At 41.8% G+C, this 26,632-nt stretch overlaps 1 protein-coding gene across 3 annotated transcripts in view; it reads left to right on the forward strand.

The window, feature by feature from the left end:
* The first annotated feature begins 9,238 nt into the window (after positions 1 to 9,238).
* LOC310995818 (pleckstrin homology-like domain family B member 1) overlaps positions 9,239 to 26,632 on the forward strand; it is a 143,628-nt gene continuing 126,234 nt past the window's right edge. For all 3 annotated transcript variants that reach the window (XM_083984959.1, XM_083984961.1, XM_083984960.1), the window contains exons 1-2: positions 9,239 to 9,348; positions 17,285 to 17,408. In XM_083984959.1, coding sequence (XP_083841085.1) covers positions 9,289 to 9,348; positions 17,285 to 17,408 — 184 coding nt within the window. In that variant the 5' untranslated portion in view covers positions 9,239 to 9,288. The remainder of the gene's footprint in view (positions 9,349 to 17,284; positions 17,409 to 26,632) is intronic.

The following is a 26,632-nucleotide window of genomic DNA, read 5'->3' on the forward strand; positions in this document are numbered from 1 at the left end:
TTCAGGGTGTTCCCTAAACGCCTCACATGCAGATTGCTACTAGACTCAACAACTTAGAGATGTTCCCTAAATGCCTCATGTGCAAACTACTGTATGTAGACGAATAGTAGATGCTACAGTTTGAAGATGTCCCTTAAACACATCGCATGTAGACTAATGTTAGGCGCTATAGTCTGAAGATGTCCCTTAAACGCCTCACGTGTAGACAAATGGTAGACGCTACAACTTCAAGATGTCTCCTAAATGTCTCACATAGTATAACGATGGGGGCTACGGTTTAGATATGTCCCTTAACGCCTCACATGTAGACTAATGATGGGCGCTACATTTTCAAATTGTCTCCTGAACGCCTCACATTGCAAATTACTGGTAGATTAGCCACAACATGGATCAGGACCCTTCGTCCTTGGGGCCCAGATTTGCGCCTCATAGCTAATGTTCATAATGTTGCTTCATAAGTGTCACAACAGCAGTTTTTGGTTTGTGTGTAGCCTATCTGTGAAGAGAAAGCTCAAGGTCGGAGAGGACGCAGCCAGAAACAGAGAGAGAGAAGGCAGCGAAACGATAAAGAGAAGAAATAATGAAGAGTTGGAGAAAATGAAGGCAGAGAGAGGCGGAGGGATGGAGGACAGAGAGATGGATGTCCCTGCAGAAGGAGGAGGATTATTAGACAGCTTCATTTATCAGAGCTCAGGAGACGACAGGCAGCCGAGCAGCTGGCTGCACGAGATACAACCACCAACTCTCCTCCGTCACCCTGCCTCCATCATCCCTCTATCGCTCCTCTGCCCCTCGTTTCCTTCTCCATTAGCCCTCAGAGTGACGTCTTCTTGTCATTAACGCTCCTGTTCACAGGCCATGGGCTCCATCCTGTGGCGGCCATGTTGGATGCTTTACAAAAAAACATCTGAGGCTTTTTTCTAATAGAAGTCAAAATGTGAAATGAAATAATCATGTTTTTGTTCTGCTGGTCGACAGATGTTTGTCGGTATTTGATCCGATCCTCTTGACGGGATAAAGACCAGACAGTTGTTTGACATTTTTTCAGGTATTTCTTGCATCAGTTCTGAGGCCAGATTGAGAATAATATCATTTAATCATGTTTTAGATCTTTGAGCACACGACTGAACGTCACCAGATGTGACTTTATACTGTCATTTGTTTCGTATTTTTTTGTTTTTTAAAGTGTCTTCATACGTTTGTCAAAGTCAGAGGTGTTGACCTCTTGTGAATCACCCGTTGAAACGTGTCTCGAGTGTTCGCAGGTGTCGGCGCAGCTGCTCCGTCTGTGTGTGTGTATAGGCTATAGACTTTTAAAGGGATAGTTCACTCAAAATTGAAATTTCACTCATTATCTACTCACCCTCATGTCGACTAAGGGCTGGGAGAAGTTTCAGAGTCCTCCGTACCTTCTCTGAGTTACAGCGGGGCTCCGTGCACTTTTCTTCGTCCAAAAAGACACAACAAAAAACATCCAAATACCTCCATAGTGCTCGTCTGTAATGTCCCTCTTGTATTGAAGCCCCAACATGAGAAATTGTTCAGAAAAAAATTAAATGAGTCTATATTTTAAGCTTGTTTGTAGCAGAAGCTCCCAGTGTTGCTCTGCCGGAATCTCGTGCGATTTGCGGAGCCGTGACCTGGGTGTCAATGCAAATCGCGCAAGATTTGCACAGACCCAGGCAAAGCAGTGAACTGAGACACTGTGAGCTTCCGCTACAAACAAGCTTAAAACATATACTACTTATTTAAAAAAATTCGAAAAAATTTCTCATGTCGGGGCTTCAATACAAGAGGGACAGTACAGACGAGCACTATGTAGGTATTTGGATGTTTTTTGGTGTGTCTTTTTGGACGAAGAAAAGTGAGCCCCGTTTGCTACCGTCATATGGACATGCAGTGCTGCACGGAGCCCCGCTGTAACTCAGAGAAGGCACGAAGGGCTCTGAAACTTCTCCCAGCCCTTAGTCGACATGAGTGAGTAGATAATGAGTGAAATTTGAATTTTGAGTGAACTATCCCTTTAACATCTTAGCTGTGGAAAATCATAAATGCATGTAATTCTATAGAATACACCAGATATTGATTTGTTGGTGAACAACATCCAGACGTCCACACACCAGACTGAAGAGGTGGTGATGCGTTCACTTGTTTCATCAAAAATAAACAAGTTGTGGCGCTAGTTCTCCGTCTCTAGTGCGATAAAACCACTGCAAGAGAAGAAAATGTAACCACAAAACCAGTCACAACAACTCAAGATAAATAAAAATAAATAAATAAATAACAACATGGAAAACATGATGGTGATGGAGCTGCAGTTTCCAGACTCTTCACTGGAGCAGAAGTCTCAGTGGACATTTAGGTCACATCATGATTAATTCATCAGACAGACCACTAAAAAACATTTTTCATATGTTTCAGATGAGCAAAATTCAGTGTTGAAACTCTGGAATTTTTAAATATGCAAATTAAAAAACACACACTTGAATGGAAACACAACTTTTCCCATGAATTAGTCTCAGAGACGTCTCCACATTTGCAGCTAATTTTTGCATATTGACACCAATGCATTGGTTATTATGATATAATAATATTAGTCAATATTTCTTAAATTAATAAAGCATAGGCTTCATAAGTTCATAGTGATTAAATCCTATTGGTTTGTTCACTGAATAAGATCAGACATTCAAAACAAACCCTGTCTGCAGCTGCACCTCCTTTCTTCTCTTTCTATCATCTCTCTATCATCGTCCCTGGTTGGCAGACTCTCCCTCTTCCCTCTGTCTCTACATTTTGCATTCCAGTTAAATGGTGAGCCTCCCTCGCTTTCATAACCCCATCAAAAAAAAAAAAAAAAAAGACTCCCTCATGTGTGAGAGGAGATCCATGGCTGCTCAACAGAAAACAATGCCAGCCTTTCTGTCCTGGCATGAGAGGAGGAGAGGGAGGGAAAAAGAGAAAGAAAGAGGGTGAGAGAACAGAAAGACATGGAGATTGAGAGGTCTTTGTTTCCCGGGTGAGAGTTTGTGGATCTAAAGAGAAAGAGGAGCTGCTGACGTCCCCCCACAGACTGACAGATCTGAGCTTTGAAGTGGTGTGAACAAACAGACCAACTCAAAGGAGCAGAGAAAAGTTTGAGAAAATTAAATTTAAAACAGCAAAGAGGGGAAAAAAAATCCCTGTAAGATGTAAAGAGAAAGTGTGAAAGGCAAGAACCTATTTATCCCCCATGGTTTTATTTTGAAAAGCCTGAGAATCAACAGGCTCATTAGCTAACTAGCTCACCTAGAAAGTAGGCTAATGTGGATAGAACGAGGTTACAGGGTCTGCTAGGATAATTAGCTCATGCTGCGTTCGAGAAAACTCGGAACTCTGAATCTCCCAGTTGAAAACGTCAATTTCCGACTTCAAAGCGTTCGAGACTCAACACGCCAGAATAACCGAAAACATGGCGGACTGGGAAGAACTTTGCATTCAAAGTGCTTCATTCATATTAAAATAATGGAGGAGAAGTCGGTATTCTCACACGGGTACAGATCTGTTATGCTAACTAGCTCACCTAAATAAAGAGTAGGCTAATGTAGTTTGATGTTGAGGGCCGCGATAAGCTAACTAGCTTTGAGCTAGGTATGTTTGAGGTCAGTGGATCAGCACTTCATAACCACAGTAGTAGGATTTAAAGCAGAAGTAGCCTAAGCGATCCGGTCGTTTTGGCGTGACTTACGGTTTTGGAAACCGTAAGTTACGGCTTCAAGTCACGACTTACGACTTTGTAGTGTTCCAGGCAACCCGTAACTCGTGATTTTCCGACCTGTTACCTGTGAAAGTGCACTATAACGGCCACTCGTGTTTTTCCGACCCGTGAACTCGTACCAGATCGAACTGGTACGACTTCACGGGTCGGAAAAACATGAGTTACAGGTTGCCTTGAACGCACCATAACTTCTTGTCAGCCGATGGAGTTAGCAGCCCCCGCCCTCGTCATGGATCTTCATCTATTGGTCCTCATCCCTACGTCACCACATTCAGGCGTATCCCTTTGCTGCACACACAGCCCTTCATGCCGTTCTCTCTCCTCATTGGATAAAGGTTGTAGGATACAAGAAAAGTTTTCTCCTCGGTTTACAGCAGAGCAGAGTGACTGACAGACCCGTGTTTCAGACCAAACATTCTATGTAAGTGATTGCTGTCTTAGATATAACTATTTAAGACTTATATTAACACAAAAATTCTGCTTACTTCTGCTTTAATAGGTCAACGTCACTAGTTTGAGTATTTGGGGTTTGCTAGGTGAACTAGTCTACTTTGAGCTAAACAAATGGATAATTTGAGGTTACAGGGCTCAGTAACTCATTCAATAGCAACAGTAGGCTATGTGGGCTATTTGATTTTAAAGGGCCAGCCAGGCTAATTAGCTTAGCTTACTTTGAGCAACCGCAAGCTAATGTGGCTATTTTGAGGTTGCATGGTCAGTTAGGCTAAGCTAAAAGCTAAAACGGTCGGGGCGGTGCGTGGCGCAGTGGTTAAGGCGGCCGCCCCATGTAGAGGCTACAGTCCTCAACGCAGGCGTCCCCGGTTTGAATCCCGCGTCGGCCAGACCTTTCCTGCATGTCATTCCCCCTCTCTCTGCCTCCCCCTTTCCTGTCTATCTCACTAAGTGCTATCAAATAAAGGCAAAAACACCAAAAAATATACTTTAAAAAACTAAAATGGTCAACTAGGTTAACTAGATAACTTAGTGAGCGCAGGCTAACATCAATACTAGGGTAGCTCAAAATTTGCTCAAAAAGACAATTACAGTTGGCTAACATGGCTAGTTTAGGATTATATGGTCAACTGCGCTAATTAGCTCACATAGCTACGATAGGCTAATATGAATAGCCTAATGTAAGTTTAGAGCCGCTACCAGGCTAACTAGCTCACTTAGATAGCCATAGTAGGCTAATCTAGTATGTTTATCTCATTTCCTACTCTTTTATTTTCTTCAGGCCTTTAAAGCCCCTGTACAGACTTTTCATTTAGTGTTGATTTTGGCGGCCCCTGTGGACGAAAGCGGCGGAATGAAGATTGCATTTCTGTCATGAAGACGTTTGTCTGGCCGGCGCATGTAGATTTGTTTTGGAAACGTCGGAAAGAAGACAGGACTTGCTTCTTTTTTTTTTTTTTGCAGCATAATGTATCTAGGCTACTCGTATCGTTTCGTCAGTGGTCCGACCCGACCATGCCTTCCAGAGGTATAGAATTAGACTACTTAGAAATAGCGTATCTTCACCCTGATGGGCTCATTTGCTGCAGAAACCACAGACTTTTGCGTATCCAGTTAAAAGCTCCGTACAGGGGCTTTAAAATGATTGAAATTAAACAACATGACAAGTGCACTGCATGCTCTTAGACATTGTCTGAGTTAAATGTGGACCTCTATAAAGGCTCACAGGCTAAAAGGTTGTTAGTGCACCACGCCTGTCTGCTAAGAAGAAATTATGTCTCTATATGTGCCCAGGGAAGGAAAAGGGGGCGCCTGTGTGGGTGAATGCAGGAGGTTTTCTATAATGGTAGACGTGGCTTTGTTTACAGTCCGTCCCGGGATGTTTCTCACTTTTCCTTCCACCTTACTCTTCATTCCTTTAAACCCACAGAGGAATTCATTTTTCCTCACCGAGGTGGAAGGTTTACCACCACCAGCCACATGATCACATGACACAATGAGAGGACGAAGGGTTTGATGTGGACGACAAGGTCGACTAGAGCTGCTGTAGTTCTTTATCTTCATTGGATATTTAGTTACTGTAATGTTGCATTGCTGGGAATGTCCTACTTTAGTTTCACTTTGTGCACTTGGACACAAAAATGGAAAAACAAAAACAAAACAAGAACCTGTTGAAACTGTTTCTCTGGTTGTGAAGTGGCTCGATCCATGATGTAAACAACCTCCTCTCTTTTTGTTTTAATGGACTTGTGGTTTATCTCAAATTATAAACAGTGAAAGAAGAACAGATACTTGGAATAGGCTACATTAGAGATACAGTAATGTGACTTAGCTCAGAGTGTAATCTGGCATTAGAATTGATAAAGAGACCGTGTGTTTTGGTCGGATTAGTGCATGTTGGACATGGGATTACCTGCTGTGCTGAACTGCATGAGAGTGGTAGGAGAATCTGTAGGATGTACATTTATCATTAAACTCAGTCTCATTTAGATTACTGTAATTGTTTTTTTCTTTTTCCTTTCATGGTAGCTAATTCATCTGCATTTTAGAGATCAGACATTCAGGTTTCAGGTTACTTATATTGTACCCATAGATAGATAGATAGATAGATAGATAGATAGATAGATAGAGATAGATAGATAGATGTGCAGCAGCAGCATTACACAGACACACAGTGACGATACAGTGACGATAACACATATAGTAGGTACAAGAATAAAAAGAATAGGAATATAAAGAACAAACTATACATAATAAAATAGCAAAATAGCAAAGTAAAATAAAATGTAATGTACAAAAGTATATACAACAGAATTGGCAGTGTTGATTTTAGTGCAAAAGAAAAAATGTGCGATGTGTGTAACTGTGTGTCGAAAATAAAGTGCACAGAGACTAGGTTAAGTCGCTCAGTAAAAAAGTGCAATGCATTGTGACAATTAAAAGTGCTTTGGACTTAACAACCCATTCATCCAATTGCCTTTTCTATGACTTTCCTATTAGATCAGGGAGGGGGGATCAATACTTGAGGATTGAACCGCTGACCCTCTGATTAACAGACCACCAGCTTGTCCTCCTGCTGTCGACGGTCTGCTCGGCTCAGTTGTATGCCGTCTTTTTTTTGTTGTTGTCTTTTTTTTGTGCTTAATGAGCTATAAAGCTCGACTCTGGTGGGACTCGAACCCACAACCTTTGAATCTCTTCACCCTCCGTGTTAATCTAGAAGTCCAATGCGCTGTCCATTGCGCCACAGAGCCACACGCTCAGCTGATGGCATCCTAACAGGGTCGTCTCTTTATCCGTCCACCTGCTCCCGTCTACTTCATCCCTCTGTACACTATCACTCCATTCATGCTTTTATTCATGAAGACGTGTGCACTGATGCATCATGGGACATTTGCATTCAGTTTAATAGCAGAGCTTCTTCTTCTTCTTCTTGCTTCAACACGTCTAACACTTCCATCACTTTATTCCTGACCTTTTGTTGGGTTTTTTTTATCCAACTGTTTCACTCATCACTCTCTCATCCTCCCTTCCTCTTTTCCTCCCCTTCCCTCTTTTGATCACGGCTTAAACACACACACACTAACACACTTGCACACACACACACACACACACACACACACACACACTCTGTTATCTGGGACTTAGGTGCTGCCAGTCAGGAATGTAGGTCTTAGTTTAGTGGAGCAAGCAGCAACAGGTCCAGCAGCACCACGTCGTCCTCCTGAATGGGACAAAGACAAAGAGACAATCTGTGAGAGAGGAGACGCTGCGTTACAGACGGTTGTGTTATTGTTATTGTTGTTGTTGTGTTAGAATCAGAGTTATCGGTCGCGGCGTCTTGATCGATCAGGTTCACACTGATAGGATTGAGTCTGGAGGAGAGACCATGGAGGCGATGCGTTTACTGGACAACTGGAGAAAGGTAATTCCCAGCTCCTATAGAGGGAAAAACATGCAGCAGGTTGGGCTGTTTTCTTTTTTTTAACAGATGGGGACTTTTCAACAACATTTGTGTTTATTTTCTGCTGAGGCTTCACCGCAGGCTGCAGGCTCGCTCTGCTGAGGAGCGTTTTTATATTTCTTTTCTTTTTTTATTATTATTTCACGGCTCTGTCACAAGAGCAAACATGATGACACTGCAGCGGAGGGTTTTCTGTTATCCTCGGGCTGCAGATCATCACAACCACATTTTTCCAACCTCGCTGCACAACACAACATTTTAGGCATGCAAACGACTGCGGGTACACACACAGACTCACACGCTCGCTCGCTGCTCTAATTATGTGTTTTTACTGTGTGTGACTCCTCACAAAATTTAAAACATAAGATTTTAAAGGGATAGTTCGACATTTTGGCAAATTGGCCCATTGCCATAATCCATATAGTCATAGCAGTAGGTTTGTTACCTTTAATTGTCGGTACAAGCTGTTTTTAGAACGGCGGAGCAGAGCGGCGAGCTGCTCAGAGCTACGCTACGTCGGAGGCTAATGGGATTTCTTGGTTTCCTTAATCAAACTCATCAATACAGATGTAAATTAATGCAAAACCACTGAAGCGTGTTGCCTTCAAGGACTGTTTTTTAGCATCAGTCTCTGCATTTCCCTCTAAAACAACTCTGTCTGGTAACGTTGTGTTATTATTTCATAGCGTGGTGAATGTGCAGGTCACAACTTGTCCACCAGAGCGTTGTGGAGTTGTTGGATTGTGTATTTGATGAGCGAAACCAAGAAATCCCATGAGCCTCCGTAGCGTAGCTCTGAGCAGCTCACGGCTCTGCTCCGCCGTTCTAAAAACAGCTTGCACCGACAATTAAAGGTAACGAACCTACTGCTATGACTATAGGGATTATGGCAATGGGCCAATTTGCCAAAATGTTGAACTATCCCTTTAAAGTGTTTTCTCACTTTTATCACACATAGAGACGTATGTGGTGTATTTATAGACGTGAGCTCTGTGCTGAGCCAATGGAAATACCCCCAAAAAAATGAGGGAAGGAGGAATTTGTGCGATTTGGGCACCGTGTGCGTGTGTATTCATAGTGACTGGGAGGCCAGAGAGCAGCCAAGGTGGCCGATTTCCAAGGAATGTGTCAACTACCAAGAGATTTAAATGCATTAATGTGTGTGTGTGTGTGTGTGTGTGTGTGTGTGTGTGTGTGTGTGTGTGTTACTTCCTCCGAGTGTGTTGCTAAATACCATCTGTTGTGTGCAAATATGTGTATGTGTGTGTGTCTGTGTGCAGACCGTATGAAACTAATGAGTCACACCTTGACACATTAGTGTCTGGCTGTGTGTGTGTGTGTGTGTGTGTGTGTGTGTGTGTGTGTGTGTGTTGTGGGGTTTTCCCACTAAATATGGTTCAACTTTCTTAACTTATCGTGGAAAATCTGTGAGTTTGAGTCCAGATCCTGTTGTCAGACACACACACATTACTGTAACACACACACTAACACACTGGTCTCTGACACTAACGATGATTATTTTTTGATGACGACATGATGAACTCATCTCTCTCTCTCTCTCTCTCTCTCTCTTCAGGATCTTCATGTGTCTCAGGGAGACGTGGACAACTCAGAGGACATGGACCGTCTGAACAGGAACATGCCCGAGTGCGGACGGCCGACACACCAGCTGTTACAGGTGAGTGTGTGTGTCCGTCTGCTTGTTTGTGTGTGTTTAGCGAGGTGGGGGAAGGAGAGACTCACAGAAAGAGAGAGGGAGAGAGACCCAGAAGTCTCATTGTTCTCAACTTGGCAGCTTCCACAGAAAAACTCTGTCATATGTCAGTTTGTTGCATGTTTCCAGTGTGTCCACACAGACACACTGTATCTATTGATGGTTTTGTTTCATTAGTTTTATTTGTTAGCTGCGCTCTAGAGCAGCGCTAGTCTTCCTGAGGTCCACATTCAAAACCAGTAGCTACATTTAATAAACATACATCTACAATCACAACACGAAAAAGACAAGACAAGACAACAAAAACGTACATTAAATCTGCCCAATCGTATTGTCATCTACATCAAAGAACATATGTAAGATACTGTACTCCAATGTACAGTGGTTATAAAATAAACTAAACTAAAATAACATAAAATAAAAGGGTAAAACAAATGAAAATGACAACAAGAAACCCTACGACCCTACGTATGTGTGCGTATGTTATTTTACAGATATAAAATTCCAAGATATTTTTTAATTTGCTTTTTGAATGTTAGTTTGTGTGTGAGTTTAGTTATTGGCAGTGGTAAGGAGTTCCATGCTTTCATTGATCTGTATTCTACTGTGTGCTTCAAAAAGTTGGTGTTTGGTTTGGGAAGCGTGAACCGGCCTTGTGTTGCCTGTGTGGTGGCGTATCATGTATATGAATCATGATTGTGTTTTAGCTGATTGTATTGGCATAAAGGTGTTTTAAACTGTAATGTAATGCAGCATTGACTCTGTCCTCTACTTTTAACCATTGTAGACAGGAATGCATGTTGTTGATACTGGTATTGTTATTGTGTACAGCAAGGCTGTAATGGTAAATGTGTCACCACGTCCGACGCTCTCACAGAGTCGACCCGGTGAGGAGTCGACTGGGGGGGGGGGGGGGGGGGGGGTCAGAGGTCAGGCAGCGTTGCCATGACGCGTCCTGACAGCATCTGTGTCCATGTGTGTGTGTGTTTGTGTGTGTGTGTGTGTGTGTGTTGTAAAGTAGGAATCTTCAGACAGAGTCAGTAATTAGACAGAGCCGCAGATTGGACGTCTCTCTTCCCACCTGCTGGGTCAGACAATCCCATCAGGCCTTAAAGGGGGGGGGGGGGGGGGGGGGGCTGTGTGTGTGTGTGTGTGTGTGTGTGTGTGTGTGTGTGTGTGTGTGTGTGTACTGTAGCAGTTTGAATATAAAACAAGCTGCGATTAAACTTTCATGGTTTCTCGAAGGGAAACTGGGACAAAAGGAAAAGAAAAGTTTATTTTAAACAAACAGAGAAGTTCAATAAAAAACTGGAGACGAGTGATTGAGGCTAAAAAACTAAGAGAAAGTTTTAATTACAGAGAAAATTATAGTTTTTAATAATAAAAAACTCAATGACCCACAAAGGGACGACACTGTGGAGGATTTAAGACTGGAGTAAACACATCATTATGTTAATATGTTGAAGGAACAGACACTTTGTTGTTCTTTTGTGAATAGTTTTTAATGATCTAATTAGAAATATTTGTCATCAGATGTGATTTGATTATATTTTCTATCAATTTAACCCTTGTTTTTTATTGTTTCATCATCAGTTATCATGATATGAGCTCAGTGTGGTCAGTGTCAGACAGGAGGTGAAGCTGCCGTGGGCGGGGCTTCTCTCAGTTTCATATGTATTTTCTCCAATGAGGAAGATTTAAACTGATCTGTCTCATTTCAAAATTCAAAAACAATGGACTCAAGGCTCCAGACCGACTTTTTTTAACCAGTAGCACAGCGGCCCTTGAAGGAATAGTTCACCAAAAAATGAAATCCAGTCATTAGTGACTCACCCTCATGCTGATGAATACTCTGGAGTAGTTTTTTATTCCTCAAAGTGCATCTGGAGGTCGGTTTGTAGTCCAACAAAAACTTTATATGAGAGTAATAGCGTCTGACACAAAAACGTCCATAAAACTACACAAAAACCATTTAATATTCGTCCACACTGCTCGTCCACTGCAATCCAAGTGTCCTGAAGGGAAATAGTCCAGAGTTTACTAGAAACGACGTCAATGAGGCAAGTCCATATCCGCGTGCGCCCCAAGCAAATTCAATACAGGACTGTTTAGGCTGTAAAAATGTCCTAAATGACGTTGTTTCCATTAAACTCTGGACAATATCCCTTCAGGACACTTGGATTGCAGTGGACGAGCAGTGTGGAGGAATATTAAATGGTTTTTGTGTAGTTTTATGGATGTTTTTGTGTCGGTCGCTATATTAATTATATTAATTATATTAATAAGTTTTTGTTGGACTAGGAACCGGCCTCCCGGGTCTCCAGATGCACTTTGAGGAATAAAAAAGTACTCCGGAGTATTCATCAGCATGAATGACCTAATGACTGAATTTCATTTTTTGGTGAACTATTCCTTTAACTTACAATTTTAGGAGCGCAAGCAGAACATTTCTGGCCACACAGAGTAAACTGACTTGCAAAGCAAATTAATATTCACATTTCCATTTCATTCATCATCCTCACACACATCGGTCTGACACCTGTAATGACAGATTACAGATTATTTCAGTCGCCACTTCTACGTTTCACCAGTGTCAAAAGAAAAGTAGATGAAATATTTACTTGCACACTCTCAAATTTTAGGGGCAAAAATGACCCCATTAGGGTGACAGACTGGAGCCCTGGGAATATATATGAAATAATATGATTTAACAATGTGAAAATCAGAGAACTGAAGCGCAGAGATTAAATACAGTGAGTGAATTCATTTCATTTACATGTGTAGGAGACATACAGTGTTTTTCAATGTATGTTAATGTGGCTCCATCTCCATGCATTAAACATCACAGAGCGTCGCCACATGGGAGCAGCAGCACACAGCAGAAGAAGCTGCTGAGTCCTGCAGCGCTGCCCTGCAGGCACCTCCTCTTCCTCCTCCTCTTCCTCTTCCTCTTCCTCCTCCTCCCCCTCTTCCTCTTCCTCCCATCACTCCCAGTAAGACCCCCCCTCCCTCCTCCAGTGCTTCCCAGCCAGTCTCTATCTCGACAATCCTCTTAGTGTTGACCCCACTCCACCGACAGTCAGATAATCCTATTAGGACACACACACACTGACACACACTGACACACACTGACACACACTGAAACACACACACACACACGGCGAGGCTGAGTCAACCATCGCTGTGGTCTGAACATAAGAAAAAGTACAGGGAGAAAAAACACGACGTCACTGACTGACGACCCTCAGCTCATTAACACTCAGAGTTTGAATCTCATTAATGTTAAATCATTTCTTTAGTGAATTATCATGATGCTCCGTCTCCCATGATGCAAAGTTTCTCAGTAACAGGAATATTTTTTATATTTATCACAGACTTTTTATTCAATAAATCAGATTATAAATAACTGTAAAGTCTGAGAAGCAGATCAGTGTCAGCAGAGAGGACGCAGGATAAACCTGAGTGTCAGGATTTAGCCACAGACAGAGGAAACATTTTATGTTTCTAACACTTTATAATAAGTACACACTATTAAGCATTAGTTAAGCATTAATAAATACTGAATTCTTCATTCATAACACATGAATACTCATTAGTATGTAGTTTATAAATACAGTTAGTGCTGATCAATGATGAGTAAAACGTTTTTAACTGACCTGCACATTCACCACGCTGATGCACGTTGCCTTCAGGGACAGTTTTTCATCAAGCAGTCTCTGCATTTCCCTCTAAAACAACTCTGTCTGGTAACGTTGTGTTATTATCTCATAGCGTGGTGAATGTGCAGCTCACAACTTGTCCACCAGAGTGTTGTGGAGTTGTTGGATTGTGTATTTGATGAGTTTGATGAGGGAAACCAAGAAATCCCATTAGCCTCCGTAGCGTAGCTCTGAGCAGCTCGTGGCTCTGCTCCTCCGTTCTAAAAATAGCTTGCACCGACAATTAAAGGTAACGAACCTACTGCTATGACTATAGGGATTATGGCAATGGGCCAATTTGCCAAAATGTTGAACTATCCCTTTAAAGCTTAACTAATGCTTAATAGTGTGTACTTATTATAAAGTGTTACCCATTTTATCTTTTAGAATAAAATCTAGATAATTAAACATTTCAGGCCTCTACAGCTCCTTGATCATTTAAAGCTTCATAAACCATGAAATAAACGTTTGGATGTGAAGCTGCAGCACATTGACACGTCGACTCATCACAGGTGTAAAAAAACAAGCAGGTGGATAATAAGTCGGTTTGTGAGCTGCAGCAGGAGGTGAAGCTGCTCCGTCACGTGTCCACTCTCGCTCCAGGAGCTTCATGTTTCTTAATTGCAGAGTGCAGTTGCCATGGCGACACCCCCCGACCCCCACCCCCCCCCTTTTTCTGAGCCGACAGCGCACGGTCTCTCTAAGAAGGGGGGAAGAAGACACACACAATACACAGAGACACACACACACACACACACACACACACACACACACACACACACACACACACACACACACACTTGCCTCAGTGTGCAGAGGAATATGTAAACAGCCAGAGAGGACGAACCTCCAGCTCTCTCTCTCTCTCTCAATTCAGTTCAACTGGTTTTATTTTCATCACATACATTGTACATTTTGCCAAAGTAAGTGTTTGGAATTTAAAAAATAATCCTAATAATAATTAAGGAGAACAATAATATAACAATCTATCTCTCTGTGATGCTACATACACATTCACATTTTTGGTGTCACGCTGAGTCAATTAGTTCAGCTAACGACAGGAAGCGCTCGTCTGTTGAGTTCAGACAGAGTGAAGCTGCTGAGCTGATGGAGGAGGAGGAGGAGGAGGAGGAGGAGGAGGAAGAGGAGAAGGAGGAGGGAGGGAGGGGAGGAGGAGGAAGAGGAGGAGGAGGGAGAAGAGGAGGAGGAGGAAGAGGAGGAGGAGGGAGGAGGAGGGAGGGAGGAGGATGTGACCTGTTTAGGTTCAGAGGTGGAGAATCAAAAGTTTGAACTGAACACTAAATTCAGTTTGAATTTATTGTCATTCAGCATTTTTTTTTTTGTTTCATGCATGGACATTTTCAATTTGTACGTTACTTAGGAAATTGTATTGTATTGTATTTTGTATTGTATTCGTTAGCACATGAAAGATGTATAAAACAGCATATTAAAAAGTAGAACAGCAAAAAAAGTATACAATGTATACAGTAGATAAAGCAAATGTGCAGGAGAAACAAAAAAAAAACCTAAGGGCTTGTCAAGTGGTCCTCCTGAAGATAAAATTAAACATAAATTTAATTTACAGTAATGTGAAGAACAACATAAAACAATTAGAAAAGAGAGAGAGAGAGAAAAGCAATATTGTGTGGTGATGTAAAGAAAATATGTGGATTATGCGTCGCTCAACTGGGCCAGTAGAAAGTGAATTATTTGTTTCTTAAATGAATTTATGCTTGTGCAGTTTCTAAGGTGAATTGGTAGCCTAATGAATTCCAAAAGTGCAGACCTCTAAATCTAATTGAGAACTGAGAGAAAAGTAGACTTGAAAAAAGTGGGATGAAGATTATTTGCTGACCTAGTGTTGAAATTATGAATCTTGCCCAAATAATATTACAATATAAAATGAAAGGATAGATAATAGTAGGCTATAATATAAATTAATCAAGATTTTACCAGGCAGTAGAGATGACATATTGAGGTTATAATTTACACCTTCCACGCCTGGACAGCAGCAGGATGTAGATAATTTATCTCCCCTGCCACTTAATTGTTTCCTTATAATATGAAACTAGACGGTCTGACAAAATATTTGTAATTAATATGGAAAGAAAAAGAAAAGAAAAGAAAACAGAAAACAAAACTATTACGGCCAATGACTTCCTAATGAAAATAAATACACAAGAAAATCACAGGCACATTCTATATGAACTTATAACTTTCTCTTTGTACCGTCTGTGTTGAAAACATGAAGGAACGAAAACTATCACTCTGATCCAGCAGAGAATAGGATGAATTTAGATTTTAAAAAATACATCCTATAATAATAAATAATCCTATAATGTAAAGAGTGGACACTGAGAATCTGTTTTATTTTAACACTTTCTGGAAATAAAGTGTCACGTTCGTCTTTTCTTTCCTCAAACTGCTTCAAACGATCAAACAAACCGTTGATGCTGGGCTGTTTCCATGGAGATGTCATGCAGCATGCAAAAAAAAAAAAAACTGTTGTAAAACTTGAGCTGGTGTGAACATGGTGTGTAAACTGTTTACATGTTGTAGTTGTAACATCTTTTTTTTTTTTATAGAACAAATATTTGGCTGAAAATTTTTATTTTGTGAACTTCAAGTGTCCAAAAAAAAAAAAAAAAGGAACCCACAATTTGCAGTTTTTGTGTTTTATAGTAAATTTCCAACAACAAATGTTGCAAACTACAACAACTCTTTGGAGACAGAATTAATCATTGATTATTATCTATTGATTCATAGTTCTTAGACTAGTTTTATTTTATGGGTCGATTTGTTTCTGTAGTTGATTTCTATTTAACATTATTGATCAGACCTGCAGCTCTGTTATTGTTTAATCTCATGTTTATGTTTATTATGTACCTGTATGTATGAATATAATGAAAACAAAATGTACTTGAACTCACCTGATGTAAAAGCAACAAAATAAAACATTTATAAAGTCAAATCTCACATGGATGAGATTTCCTGTCTGATAGACCCCAGGCTGTAAGGGTGGGGAAGAACACATCCTCAGTCATCAACCTGAGCACCGGTTCCCCTCAGGGCTGCGTCCTGAGTCCGCTGCTCTTCACCTTGATGACTCATGACTGTGTTGCCAAGTCCACTACCAACCATATCATCAAATACGCGGACGACACGACAGTAGTGGGCCTCATCCGCAATAACAACGACCAGGCATACAGAGAGGAGGTGGAACAGCTGGTGAACTGGTGCAGCAGGAACAATCTTCTCCTGAATGTGGACAAAACCAAGGAGATCATTGTCGACTTCAGGAAGAATCGACCCAGTCACACTCCACTGTGCATCAACAACACAGCAGTGGAGGTGGTGAAAAGCACAAAGTTCCTGGGAATGCACATAACAGACACTTTAACCTGGACAACAAACACCACATCTCTGGTAAAACGAGCACAGCAGCGTTTGCACTTCCTCCGTAGGTTGAGAAGATCACATCTCCCCCCTCCCATTCTCACCACTTTCTACAGAAGCACAATTGAATCCATCCTGACCAACTCCATCTCCGTGTGGCATGGCAGCTGCACAGCTGCGGACTGGAAGTGTCTTCAAAGAGTGGTAAGGACAGCGGAGAAAATTACTGGGACTTCTCTCCCTTCCATCATGGACATTGGTCAGAAACGCTGTCTGACAAGAGCACAGAACATCACCAGAGACCCCACACAACCACACAAGGAACTGTTCTCGCACTGCTGAACTCTGGGAGGAGGTATCGCAGCATGAGGAGCAGAACAACCAGGTTCTGCAACAGTTTCATCCCCCAGGCCATAAGACTGCTGAACCTCCAATACGGCTGATTTCTTAACTTTTGCACATGCCACTTTTAACATGTTTAATATTTTAACTGTGATCCTTTTTAACATTTTTAACATTTTAATTGTGATCCCTTTAAATATAAAATTGTATTCTTTTGCACATATGCACATAGAGCACTTTACTGACCGATCAACCTCACTTGTCTTGTTTTTAATTTATTTTTACACATATATCTCTGTTTGTACCAAGAGTCAGTGAAACGAAATTTCGTTCTATGCACACTGTGTATTTTGAATGACAATAAAGTAGCTATTCTCTATTCTCTCATTCTCATTTAAACTCAGATAGAAACCTTGTTGTTATTTACCTGTGGTGACCTTTGACCTCCTCCTCCTCCTCCACAGAGCACCCCCCTGGACCTGATAGAGACGGGGAAGGGGCTGAAGTTCCAGGCAGAGCGCCCCCACCTGGTCAGTCTGGGGAGTGGACGCCTGAGCACGGCCATCACCCTGCTGCCGCTGCCCGAGGGTCAGACACACACACACACACACACACACACATTTCTCTCCGCTCTTTGGTTTCATCCCGTGACCTTTGACCTCTGCTCTGTCAGCACCAGGGTCATTTCCAGGTTGAGTCACCCGTCTGATAACAGTCTCTGTTTTCTGGCTGTTACTCACTCAGGTGTTGCCTTCAGGTGTCGTTCGTGTTGCCTTCAGGTGTCTCTGAGCTCACAGCAACAAGTATATTTGGTAACCCTTTAATTTACAGGCCGTTAATTACGTCATAATGTCTAGAAATAGTCTAGAAATAACCGTCAATTTCATAGTAATGTCATGTTTTTTAACATCTTAACCACATTACGTTGTTTCATGTTTGACTGTGGCTCTGTGGCGCAATGGACAGCGCATTGGACTTCTAGATTACCTCAGTGGGTGAAGAGATTCAAAGGCTGTGGGTTCGAGTCCCACCAGAGTCGAGCTTTATACGAATAAGTGAAGGTAGAAACTGTGATGTGGGTGCATCTGACAGAGCTGTTAAATAGTTACATCTGCTATAACTCTAAATGTCTAAACAGTACAAAGTGCTGTAAAAGAAAACTTCACTTGGTGGACTCTTTGGATTTAAATCTGTCAGTAAAAGTTAAATTCTCCTCCTGCTGTACTTCAACACTATGGTGGCTCTGAGGGCTCAACTCACTACAAACCATTTGCAAAGACACAAACAATCCAACATTTTTTTGGTTTCATCAATGAAGGTTAAATACTGTAGATCAGGTCATGATGTGTCTGTGGCGCAATGGACAGCGCATTGGACTTCTAGAATAACATAGAGGATTAAGAGATTCAAAGGTTGTGGCTTCGAGTCCCACCAGAGTTGAGCTTTATATAGAGGTGAAGGGATCATGAGAACTGTGAAGTTGTGAACACTTACGTCTGCTGTATATCCATGAGGAATCTAAGTCTCTAAATGAGACTGTTATGTAATAATTGACTGATAGTTGGAAGAAATTGGACCAAGTTTTGATTAAAATCTTTTGTTAAAAGTTAAATTCTCCTCCTGCTTTGTAGAATCTTAACCACGTTAAGATTTTCTATGTTTTTCTGTGGCTCTGTGGCGCAATGGACAGCGCATTGGACTTCTAGAAACAGAAAGAGATTCAAAGGTTGTGGGTTCGAGTCCCACCAGAGTCGAGCTTTATATAGAGGTGAAGGATCATGAGATCTGTGGAGTTGGTTCGACATGAACAGAACTGTGTAAATGTCGTCCATTGCTAACACTTACATCTACTGTATATCCATGGAAATCTAAGTCTCCAAATGTGACTGTTATGTAATAATTGACTGATAGTTAAAGAAGAAATTGGACCATGTTTTGATTAAAATATGTTGTTAAAAGTTAAATTATCCTCCTGCTTTTTAACATCTTAACCACGTTAAGATGTTTTATGGTGGTCAGTGCCTCTGTGGCGCAATGGACAGCGCATTGGACTTCTAGATTAACAGTGGGTTCGAGTCCCATCAGAGTCAAGCTTTATACAAAGAGACAAAGGTAGAAACTGTGTCAGATCATGAGTGAGTGAATCTGATGGAGCTGTGGAACTGTCGTCCGCTCCCAGAAGGCTCAATTCACCGCAACTTCAGAAAGCATTTGCAAAGTTCTGGTAAATTTGAGTTTGGTCAATGAAGATTAAATGGATTTAGTGTGTCTGTGGCTCTGTGGCACAATGGACAGCGCATTGGACTTCTAGAAAGGGAAAGAGATTCAAAGGTTGTGGGTTCGAGTCCCACCAGAGTCGAGCTTTATACAAAGAGGTGAAGGTAGAAACTGTGACATTAATAACGGTCATATCTTCCATATGTGACTGATAAAGCCTGACTTGCTGCTGAAACGTTATGTGATAAGTGACTGATAGTTGGAAACAACGTGAACAGGTTTGAATTCAAATTCAAATCAGTTGGTAAAAGTCCTGTACTCCAAAATTACGGTGGCTGCAACATTGAGTTGAGTTACATCTGGTTGTTGCTCATGTTGTTGAGACCCTGTGGCTCTGTGGCGCAATGGACAGCGCATTGGACTTCTAGATTAACTCAGTGAGTGAAGAGATTCAAAGGTTGTGGGTTCGAGTCCCATCAGAGTCGAGCTTTATACAAAGAGACAAAGGTAGAAACTGTGTCAGATCATGAGTGAGTGAATCTGATGGAGCTCTGGAACTGTCGTCCACTCCCAGAAGGCTCAATTCACCGCAACTTCAGAAAGCATTTGCAAAGTTCTGGTAAATTTGAGTTTGGTCAATGAAGATTAAATAGATTCATTCTCTCTGTGGCGCAATGGACAGCGCATTGGACTTCTAGAAACAGAAAGAGATTCAAAGGTTGTGGGTTCGAGTCCCACCAGAGTCGAGCTTTATGAGCGAACACTCATGTCTGCTATATATCCATGGAATCTAAGTCTCTAAATGAGACTGTTATGTAATGATGACTGATAGTTAAAGAAGAAATTGGACCAAGTGTCGATTAAAATCTGTTGTTAAAAGTTAAATTCTCCTCCTGCTTTTTAACATCTTAACCACGTTAAAATGTTTGTCAGTGGCTCTGTGGCGCAATGGACAGCGCATTGGACTTCTAGATTAACTCAGTGAGTGAAGAGATTCAAAGGTTGTGGGTTCGAGTCCCATCAGAGTCGAGCTTTATACAAAGAGACAAAGGTGGAAACTGTGTTAGATCACGAGTGAGTGAATCTGATGGAGCTGTGGAACTGTCGTCCACTCCCAGAAGGCTCAATTCACCGCAACTTCAGAAAGCATTTGCAAAGTTCTGGTAAATTTGAGTTTGGTCAATGAAGATTAAATGGATTTAGTGTGTCTGTGACTCTGTGGCGCAATGGACAGCGCATTGGACTTCTAGAAAGGGAAAGAGATTCAAAGGTTGTGGGTTCGAGTCCCACCAGAGTCGAGCTTTATACAAAGAGGTGAAGGTAGAAACTGTGACATTAATAACGGTCATATCTTCCATATGTGACTGATAAAGCCTGACTTGCTGCTGAAACGTTATGTGATAAGTGACTGATAGTTGGAAACAACGTGAACAGGTTTGAATTCAAATTCAAATCAGTTGGTAAAAGTCCTGTACTCCAAAATTACGGTGGCTGCAACATTGAGTTGAGTTACATCTGGTTGTTGCTCATGTTGTTGAGACCCTGTGGCTCTGTGGCGCAATGGACAGCGCATTGGACTTCTAGATTAACTCAGTGAGTGAAGAGATTCAAAGGTTGTGGGTTCGAGTCCCATCAGAGTCGAGCTTTATACAAAGAGACAAAGGTAGAAACTGTGTCAGATCATGAGTGAGTGAATCTGATGGAGCTCTGGAACTGTCGTCCGCTCCCAGAAGGCTCAATTCACCGCAACTTCAGAAAGCATTTGCAAAGTTCTGGTAAATTTGAGTTTGGTCAATGAAGATTAAATAGATTCATTCTCTCTGTGGCGCAATGGACAGCGCATTGGACTTCTAGAAACAGAAAGAGATTCAAAGGTTGTGGGTTCGAGTCCCACCAGAGTCGAGCTTTATACAAAGAGGTGAAGGTAGAAACTGTGACATTAATAACGGTCATATCTTCCATATGTGACTGATAAAGCCTGACTTGCTGCTGAAACGTTATGTGATAAGTGACTGATAGTTGGAAACAACGTGAACAGGTTTGAATTCAAATTCAAATCAGTTGGTAAAAGTCCTGTACTCCAAAATTACGGTGGCTGCAACATTGAGTTGAGTTACATCTGGTTGTTGCTCATGTTGTTGAGACCCTGTGGCTCTGTGGCGCAATGGACAGCGCATTGGACTTCTAGATTAACTCAGTGAGTGAAGAGATTCAAAGGTTGTGGGTTCGAGTCCCATCAGAGTCGAGCTTTATACAAAGAGACAAAGGTAGAAACTGTGTTAGATCACGAGTGAGTGAATCTGATGGAGCTGTGGAACTGTCGTCCACTCCCAGAAGGCTCAATTCACCGCAACTTCAGAAAGCATTTGCAAAGTTCTGGTAAATTTGAGTTTGGTCAATGAAGATTAAATGGATTTAGTGTGTCTGTGACTCTGTGGCGCAATGGACAGCGCATTGGACTTCTAGAAAGGGAAAGAGATTCAAAGGTTGTGGGTTCGAGTCCCACCAGAGTCGAGCTTTATACAAAGAGGTGAAGGTAGAAACTGTGACATTAATAACGGTCATATCTTCCATATGTGACTGATAAAGCCTGACTTGCTGCTGAAACGTTATGTGATAAGTGACTGATAGTTGGAAACAACGTGAACAGGTTTGAATTCAAATTCAAATCAGTTGGTAAAAGTCCTGTACTCCAAAATTACGGTGGCTGCAACATTGAGTTGAGTTACATCTGGTTGTTGCTCATGTTGTTGAGACCCTGTGGCTCTGTGGCGCAATGGACAGCGCATTGGACTTCTAGATTAACTCAGTGAGTGAAGAGATTCAAAGGTTGTGGGTTCGAGTCCCATCAGAGTCGAGCTTTATACAAAGAGACAAAGGTAGAAACTGTGTCAGATCATGAGTGAGTGAATCTGATGGAGCTCTGGAACTGTCGTCCGCTCCCAGAAGGCTCAATTCACCGCAACTTCAGAAAGCATTTGCAAAGTTCTGGTAAATTTGAGTTGGGTCAATGAAGATTAAATAGATTCATTCTCTCTGTGGCGCAATGGACAGCGCATTGGACTTCTAGAAACAGAAAGAGATTCAAAGGTTGTGGGTTCGAGTCCCACCAGAGTCGAGCTTTATACAAAGAGGTGAAGGTAGAAACTGTGACATTAATAACGGTCATATCTTCCATATGTGACTGATAAAGCCTGACTTGCTGCTGAAACGTTATGTGATAAGTGACTGATAGTTGGAAACAACGTGAACAGGTTTGAATTCAAATTCAAATCAGTTGGTAAAAGTCCTGTACTCCAAAATTACGGTGGCTGCAACATTGAGTTGAGTTACATCTGGTTGTTGCTCATGTTGTTGAGACCCTGTGGCTCTGTGGCGCAATGGACAGCGCATTGGACTTCTAGATTAACTCAGTGAGTGAAGAGATTCAAAGGTTGTGGGTTCGAGTCCCATCAGAGTCGAGCTTTATACAAAGAGACAAAGGTAGAAACTGTGTTAGATCACGAGTGAGTGAATCTGATGGAGCTGTGGAACTGTCGTCCACTCCCAGAAGGCTCAATTCACCGCAACTTCAGAAAGCATTTGCAAAGTTCTGGTAAATTTGAGTTTGGTCAATGAAGATTAAATGGATTTAGTGTGTCTGTGACTCTGTGGCGCAATGGACAGCGCATTGGACTTCTAGAAAGGGAAAGAGATTCAAAGGTTGTGGGTTCGAGTCCCACCAGAGTCGAGCTTTATACAAAGAGGTGAAGGTAGAAACTGTGACATTAATAACGGTCATATCTTCCATATGTGACTGATAAAGCCTGACTTGCTGCTGAAACGTTATGTGATAAGTGACTGATAGTTGGAAACAACGTGAACAGGTTTGAATTCAAATTCAAATCAGTTGGTAAAAGTCCTGTACTCCAAAATTACGGTGGCTGCAACATTGAGTTGAGTTACATCTGGTTGTTGCTCATGTTGTTGAGACCCTGTGGCTCTGTGGCGCAATGGACAGCGCATTGGACTTCTAGATTAACTCAGTGAGTGAAGAGATTCAAAGGTTGTGGGTTCGAGTCCCATCAGAGTCGAGCTTTATACAAAGAGACAAAGGTAGAAACTGTGTTAGATCACGAGTGAGTGAATCTGATGGAGCTCTGGAACTGTCGTCCGCTCCCAGAAGGCTCAATTCACCGCAACTTCAGAAAGCATTTGCAAAGTTCTGGTAAATTTGAGTTTGGTCAATGAAGATTAAATAGATTCATTCTCTCTGTGGCGCAATGGACAGCGCATTGGACTTCTAGAAACAGAAAGAGATTCAAAGGTTGTGGGTTCGAGTCCCACCAGAGTCGAGCTTTATACAAAGAGGTGAAGGTAGAAACTGTGACATTAATAACGGTCATATCTTCCATATGTGACTGATAAAGCCTGACTTGCTGCTGAAACGTTATGTGATAAGTGACTGATAGTTGGAAACAACGTGAACAGGTTTGAATTCAAATTCAAATCAGTTGGTAAAAGTCCTGTACTCCAAAATTACGGTGGCTGCAACATTGAGTTGAGTTACATCTGGTTGTTGCTCATGTTGTTGAGACCCTGTGGCTCTGTGGCGCAATGGACAGCGCATTGGACTTCTAGATTAACTCAGTGAGTGAAGAGATTCAAAGGTTGTGGGTTCGAGTCCCATCAGAGTCGAGCTTTATACAAAGAGACAAAGGTAGAAACTGTGTCAGATCATGAGTGAGTGAATCTGATGGAGCTCTGGAACTGTCGTCCGCTCCCAGAAGGCTCAATTCACCGCAACTTCAGAAAGCATTTGCAAAGTTCTGGTAAATTTGAGTTTGGTCAATGAAGATTAAATAGATTCATTCTCTCTGTGGCGCAATGGACAGCGCATTGGACTTCTAGAAACAGAAAGAGATTCAAAGGTTGTGGGTTCGAGTCCCACCAGAGTCGAGCTTTATGAGCGTACACTCATGTCTGCTATATATCCATGGAATCTAAGTCTCTAAATGAGACTGTTATGTAATGATGACTGATAGTTAAAGAAGAAATTGGACCAAGTGTCGATTAAAATCTGTTGTTAAAAGTTAAATTCTCCTCCTGCTTTTTAACATCTTAACCACGTTAAAATGTTTGTCAGTGGCTCTGTGGCGCAATGGACAGCGCATTGGACTTCTAGATTAACTCAGTGAGTGAAGAGATTCAAAGGTTGTGGGTTCGAGTCCCATCAGAGTCGAGCTTTATACAAAGAGACAAAGGTGGAAACTGTGTTAGATCATGAGTGAGTGAATCTGATGGAGCTGTGGAACTGTCGTCCACTCCCAGAAGGCTCAATTCACCGCAACTTCAGAAAGCATTTGCAAAGTTCTGGTAAATTTGAGTTTGGTCAATGAAGATTAAATGGATTTAGTGTGTCTGTGACTCTGTGGCGCAATGGACAGCGCATTGGACTTCTAGAAAGGGAAAGAGATTCAAAGGTTGTGGGTTCGAGTCCCACCAGAGTCGAGCTTTATACAAAGAGGTGAAGGTAGAAACTGTGACATTAATAACGGTCATATCTTCCATATGTGACTGATAAAGCCTGACTTGCTGCTGAAACGTTATGTGATAAGTGACTGATAGTTGGAAACAACGTGAACAGGTTTGAATTCAAATTCAAATCAGTTGGTAAAAGTCCTGTACTCCAAAATTACGGTGGCTGCAACATTGAGTTGAGTTACATCTGGTTGTTGCTCATGTTGTTGAGACCCTGTGGCTCTGTGGCGCAATGGACAGCGCATTGGACTTCTAGATTAACTCAGTGAGTGAAGAGATTCAAAGGTTGTGGGTTCGAGTCCCATCAGAGTCGAGCTTTATACAAAGAGACAAAGGTAGAAACTGTGTCAGATCATGAGTGAGTGAATCTGATGGAGCTCTGGAACTGTCGTCCGCTCCCAGAAGGCTCAATTCACCGCAACTTCAGAAAGCATTTGCAAAGTTCTGGTAAATTTGAGTTTGGTCAATGAAGATTAAATAGATTCATTCTCTCTGTGGCGCAATGGACAGCGCATTGGACTTCTAGAAACAGAAAGAGATTCAAAGGTTGTGGGTTCGAGTCCCACCAGAGTCGAGCTTTATGAGCGAACACTCATGTCTGCTATATATCCATGGAATCTAAGTCTCTAAATGAGACTGTTATGTAATGATGACTGATAGTTAAAGAAGAAATTGGACCAAGTGTCGATTAAAATCTGTTGTTAAAAGTTAAATTCTCCTCCTGCTTTTTAACATCTTAACCACGTTAAAATGTTTGTCAGTGGCTCTGTGGCGCAATGGACAGCGCATTGGACTTCTAGATTAACTCAGTGAGTGAAGAGATTCAAAGGTTGTGGGTTCGAGTCCCATCAGAGTCGAGCTTTATACAAAGAGACAAAGGTGGAAACTGTGTTAGATCATGAGTGAGTGAATCTGATGGAGCTGTGGAACTGTCGTCCACTCCCAGAAGGCTCAATTCACCGCAACTTCAGAAAGCATTTGCAAAGTTCTGGTAAATTTGAGTTTGGTCAATGAAGATTAAATGGATTTAGTGTGTCTGTGACTCTGTGGTGCAATGGACAGCGCATTGGACTTCTAGAAAGGGAAAGAGATTCAAAGGTTGTGGGTTCGAGTCCCACCAGAGTCGAGCTTTATACAAAGAGGTGAAGGTAGAAACTGTGACATTAATAACGGTCATATCTTCCATATGTGACTGATAAAGCCTGACTTGCTGCTGAAACGTTATGTGATAAGTGACTGATAGTTGGAAACAACGTGAACAGGTTTGAATTCAAATTCAAATCAGTTGGTAAAAGTCCTGTACTCCAAAATTACGGTGGCTGCAACATTGAGTTGAGTTACATCTGGTTGTTGCTCATGTTGTTGAGACCCTGTGGCTCTGTGGCGCAATGGACAGCGCATTGGACTTCTAGATTAACTCAGTGAGTGAAGAGATTCAAAGGTTGTGGGTTCGAGTCCCATCAGAGTCGAGCTTTATACAAAGAGACAAAGGTAGAAACTGTGTTAGATCACGAGTGAGTGAATCTGATGGAGCTGTGGAACTGTCGTCCACTCCCAGAAGGCTCAATTCACCGCAACTTCAGAAAGCATTTGCAAAGTTCTGGTAAATTTGAGTTTGGTCAATGAAGATTAAATGGATTTAGTGTGTCTGTGACTCTGTGGCGCAATGGACAGCGCATTGGACTTCTAGAGAGGGAAAGAGATTCAAAGGTTGTGGGTTCGAGTCCCACCAGAGTCGAGCTTTATACAAAGAGGTGAAGGTAGAAACTGTGACATTAATAACGGTCATATCTTCCATATGTGACTGATAAAGCCTGACTTGCTGCTGAAACGTTATGTGATAAGTGACTGATAGTTGGAAACAACGTGAACAGGTTTGAATTCAAATTCAAATCAGTTGGTAAAAGTCCTGTACTCCAAAATTACGGTGGCTGCAACATTGAGTTGAGTTACATCTGGTTGTTGCTCATGTTGTTGAGACCCTGTGGCTCTGTGGCGCAATGGACAGCGCATTGGACTTCTAGATTAACTCAGTGAGTGAAGAGATTCAAAGGTTGTGGGTTCGAGTCCCATCA

Source organism: Trachurus trachurus (assembly GCF_905171665.1).
Source record: "Trachurus trachurus genome assembly, chromosome: 13".
Lineage (NCBI taxonomy): Eukaryota > Metazoa > Chordata > Actinopteri > Carangiformes > Carangidae > Trachurus > Trachurus trachurus.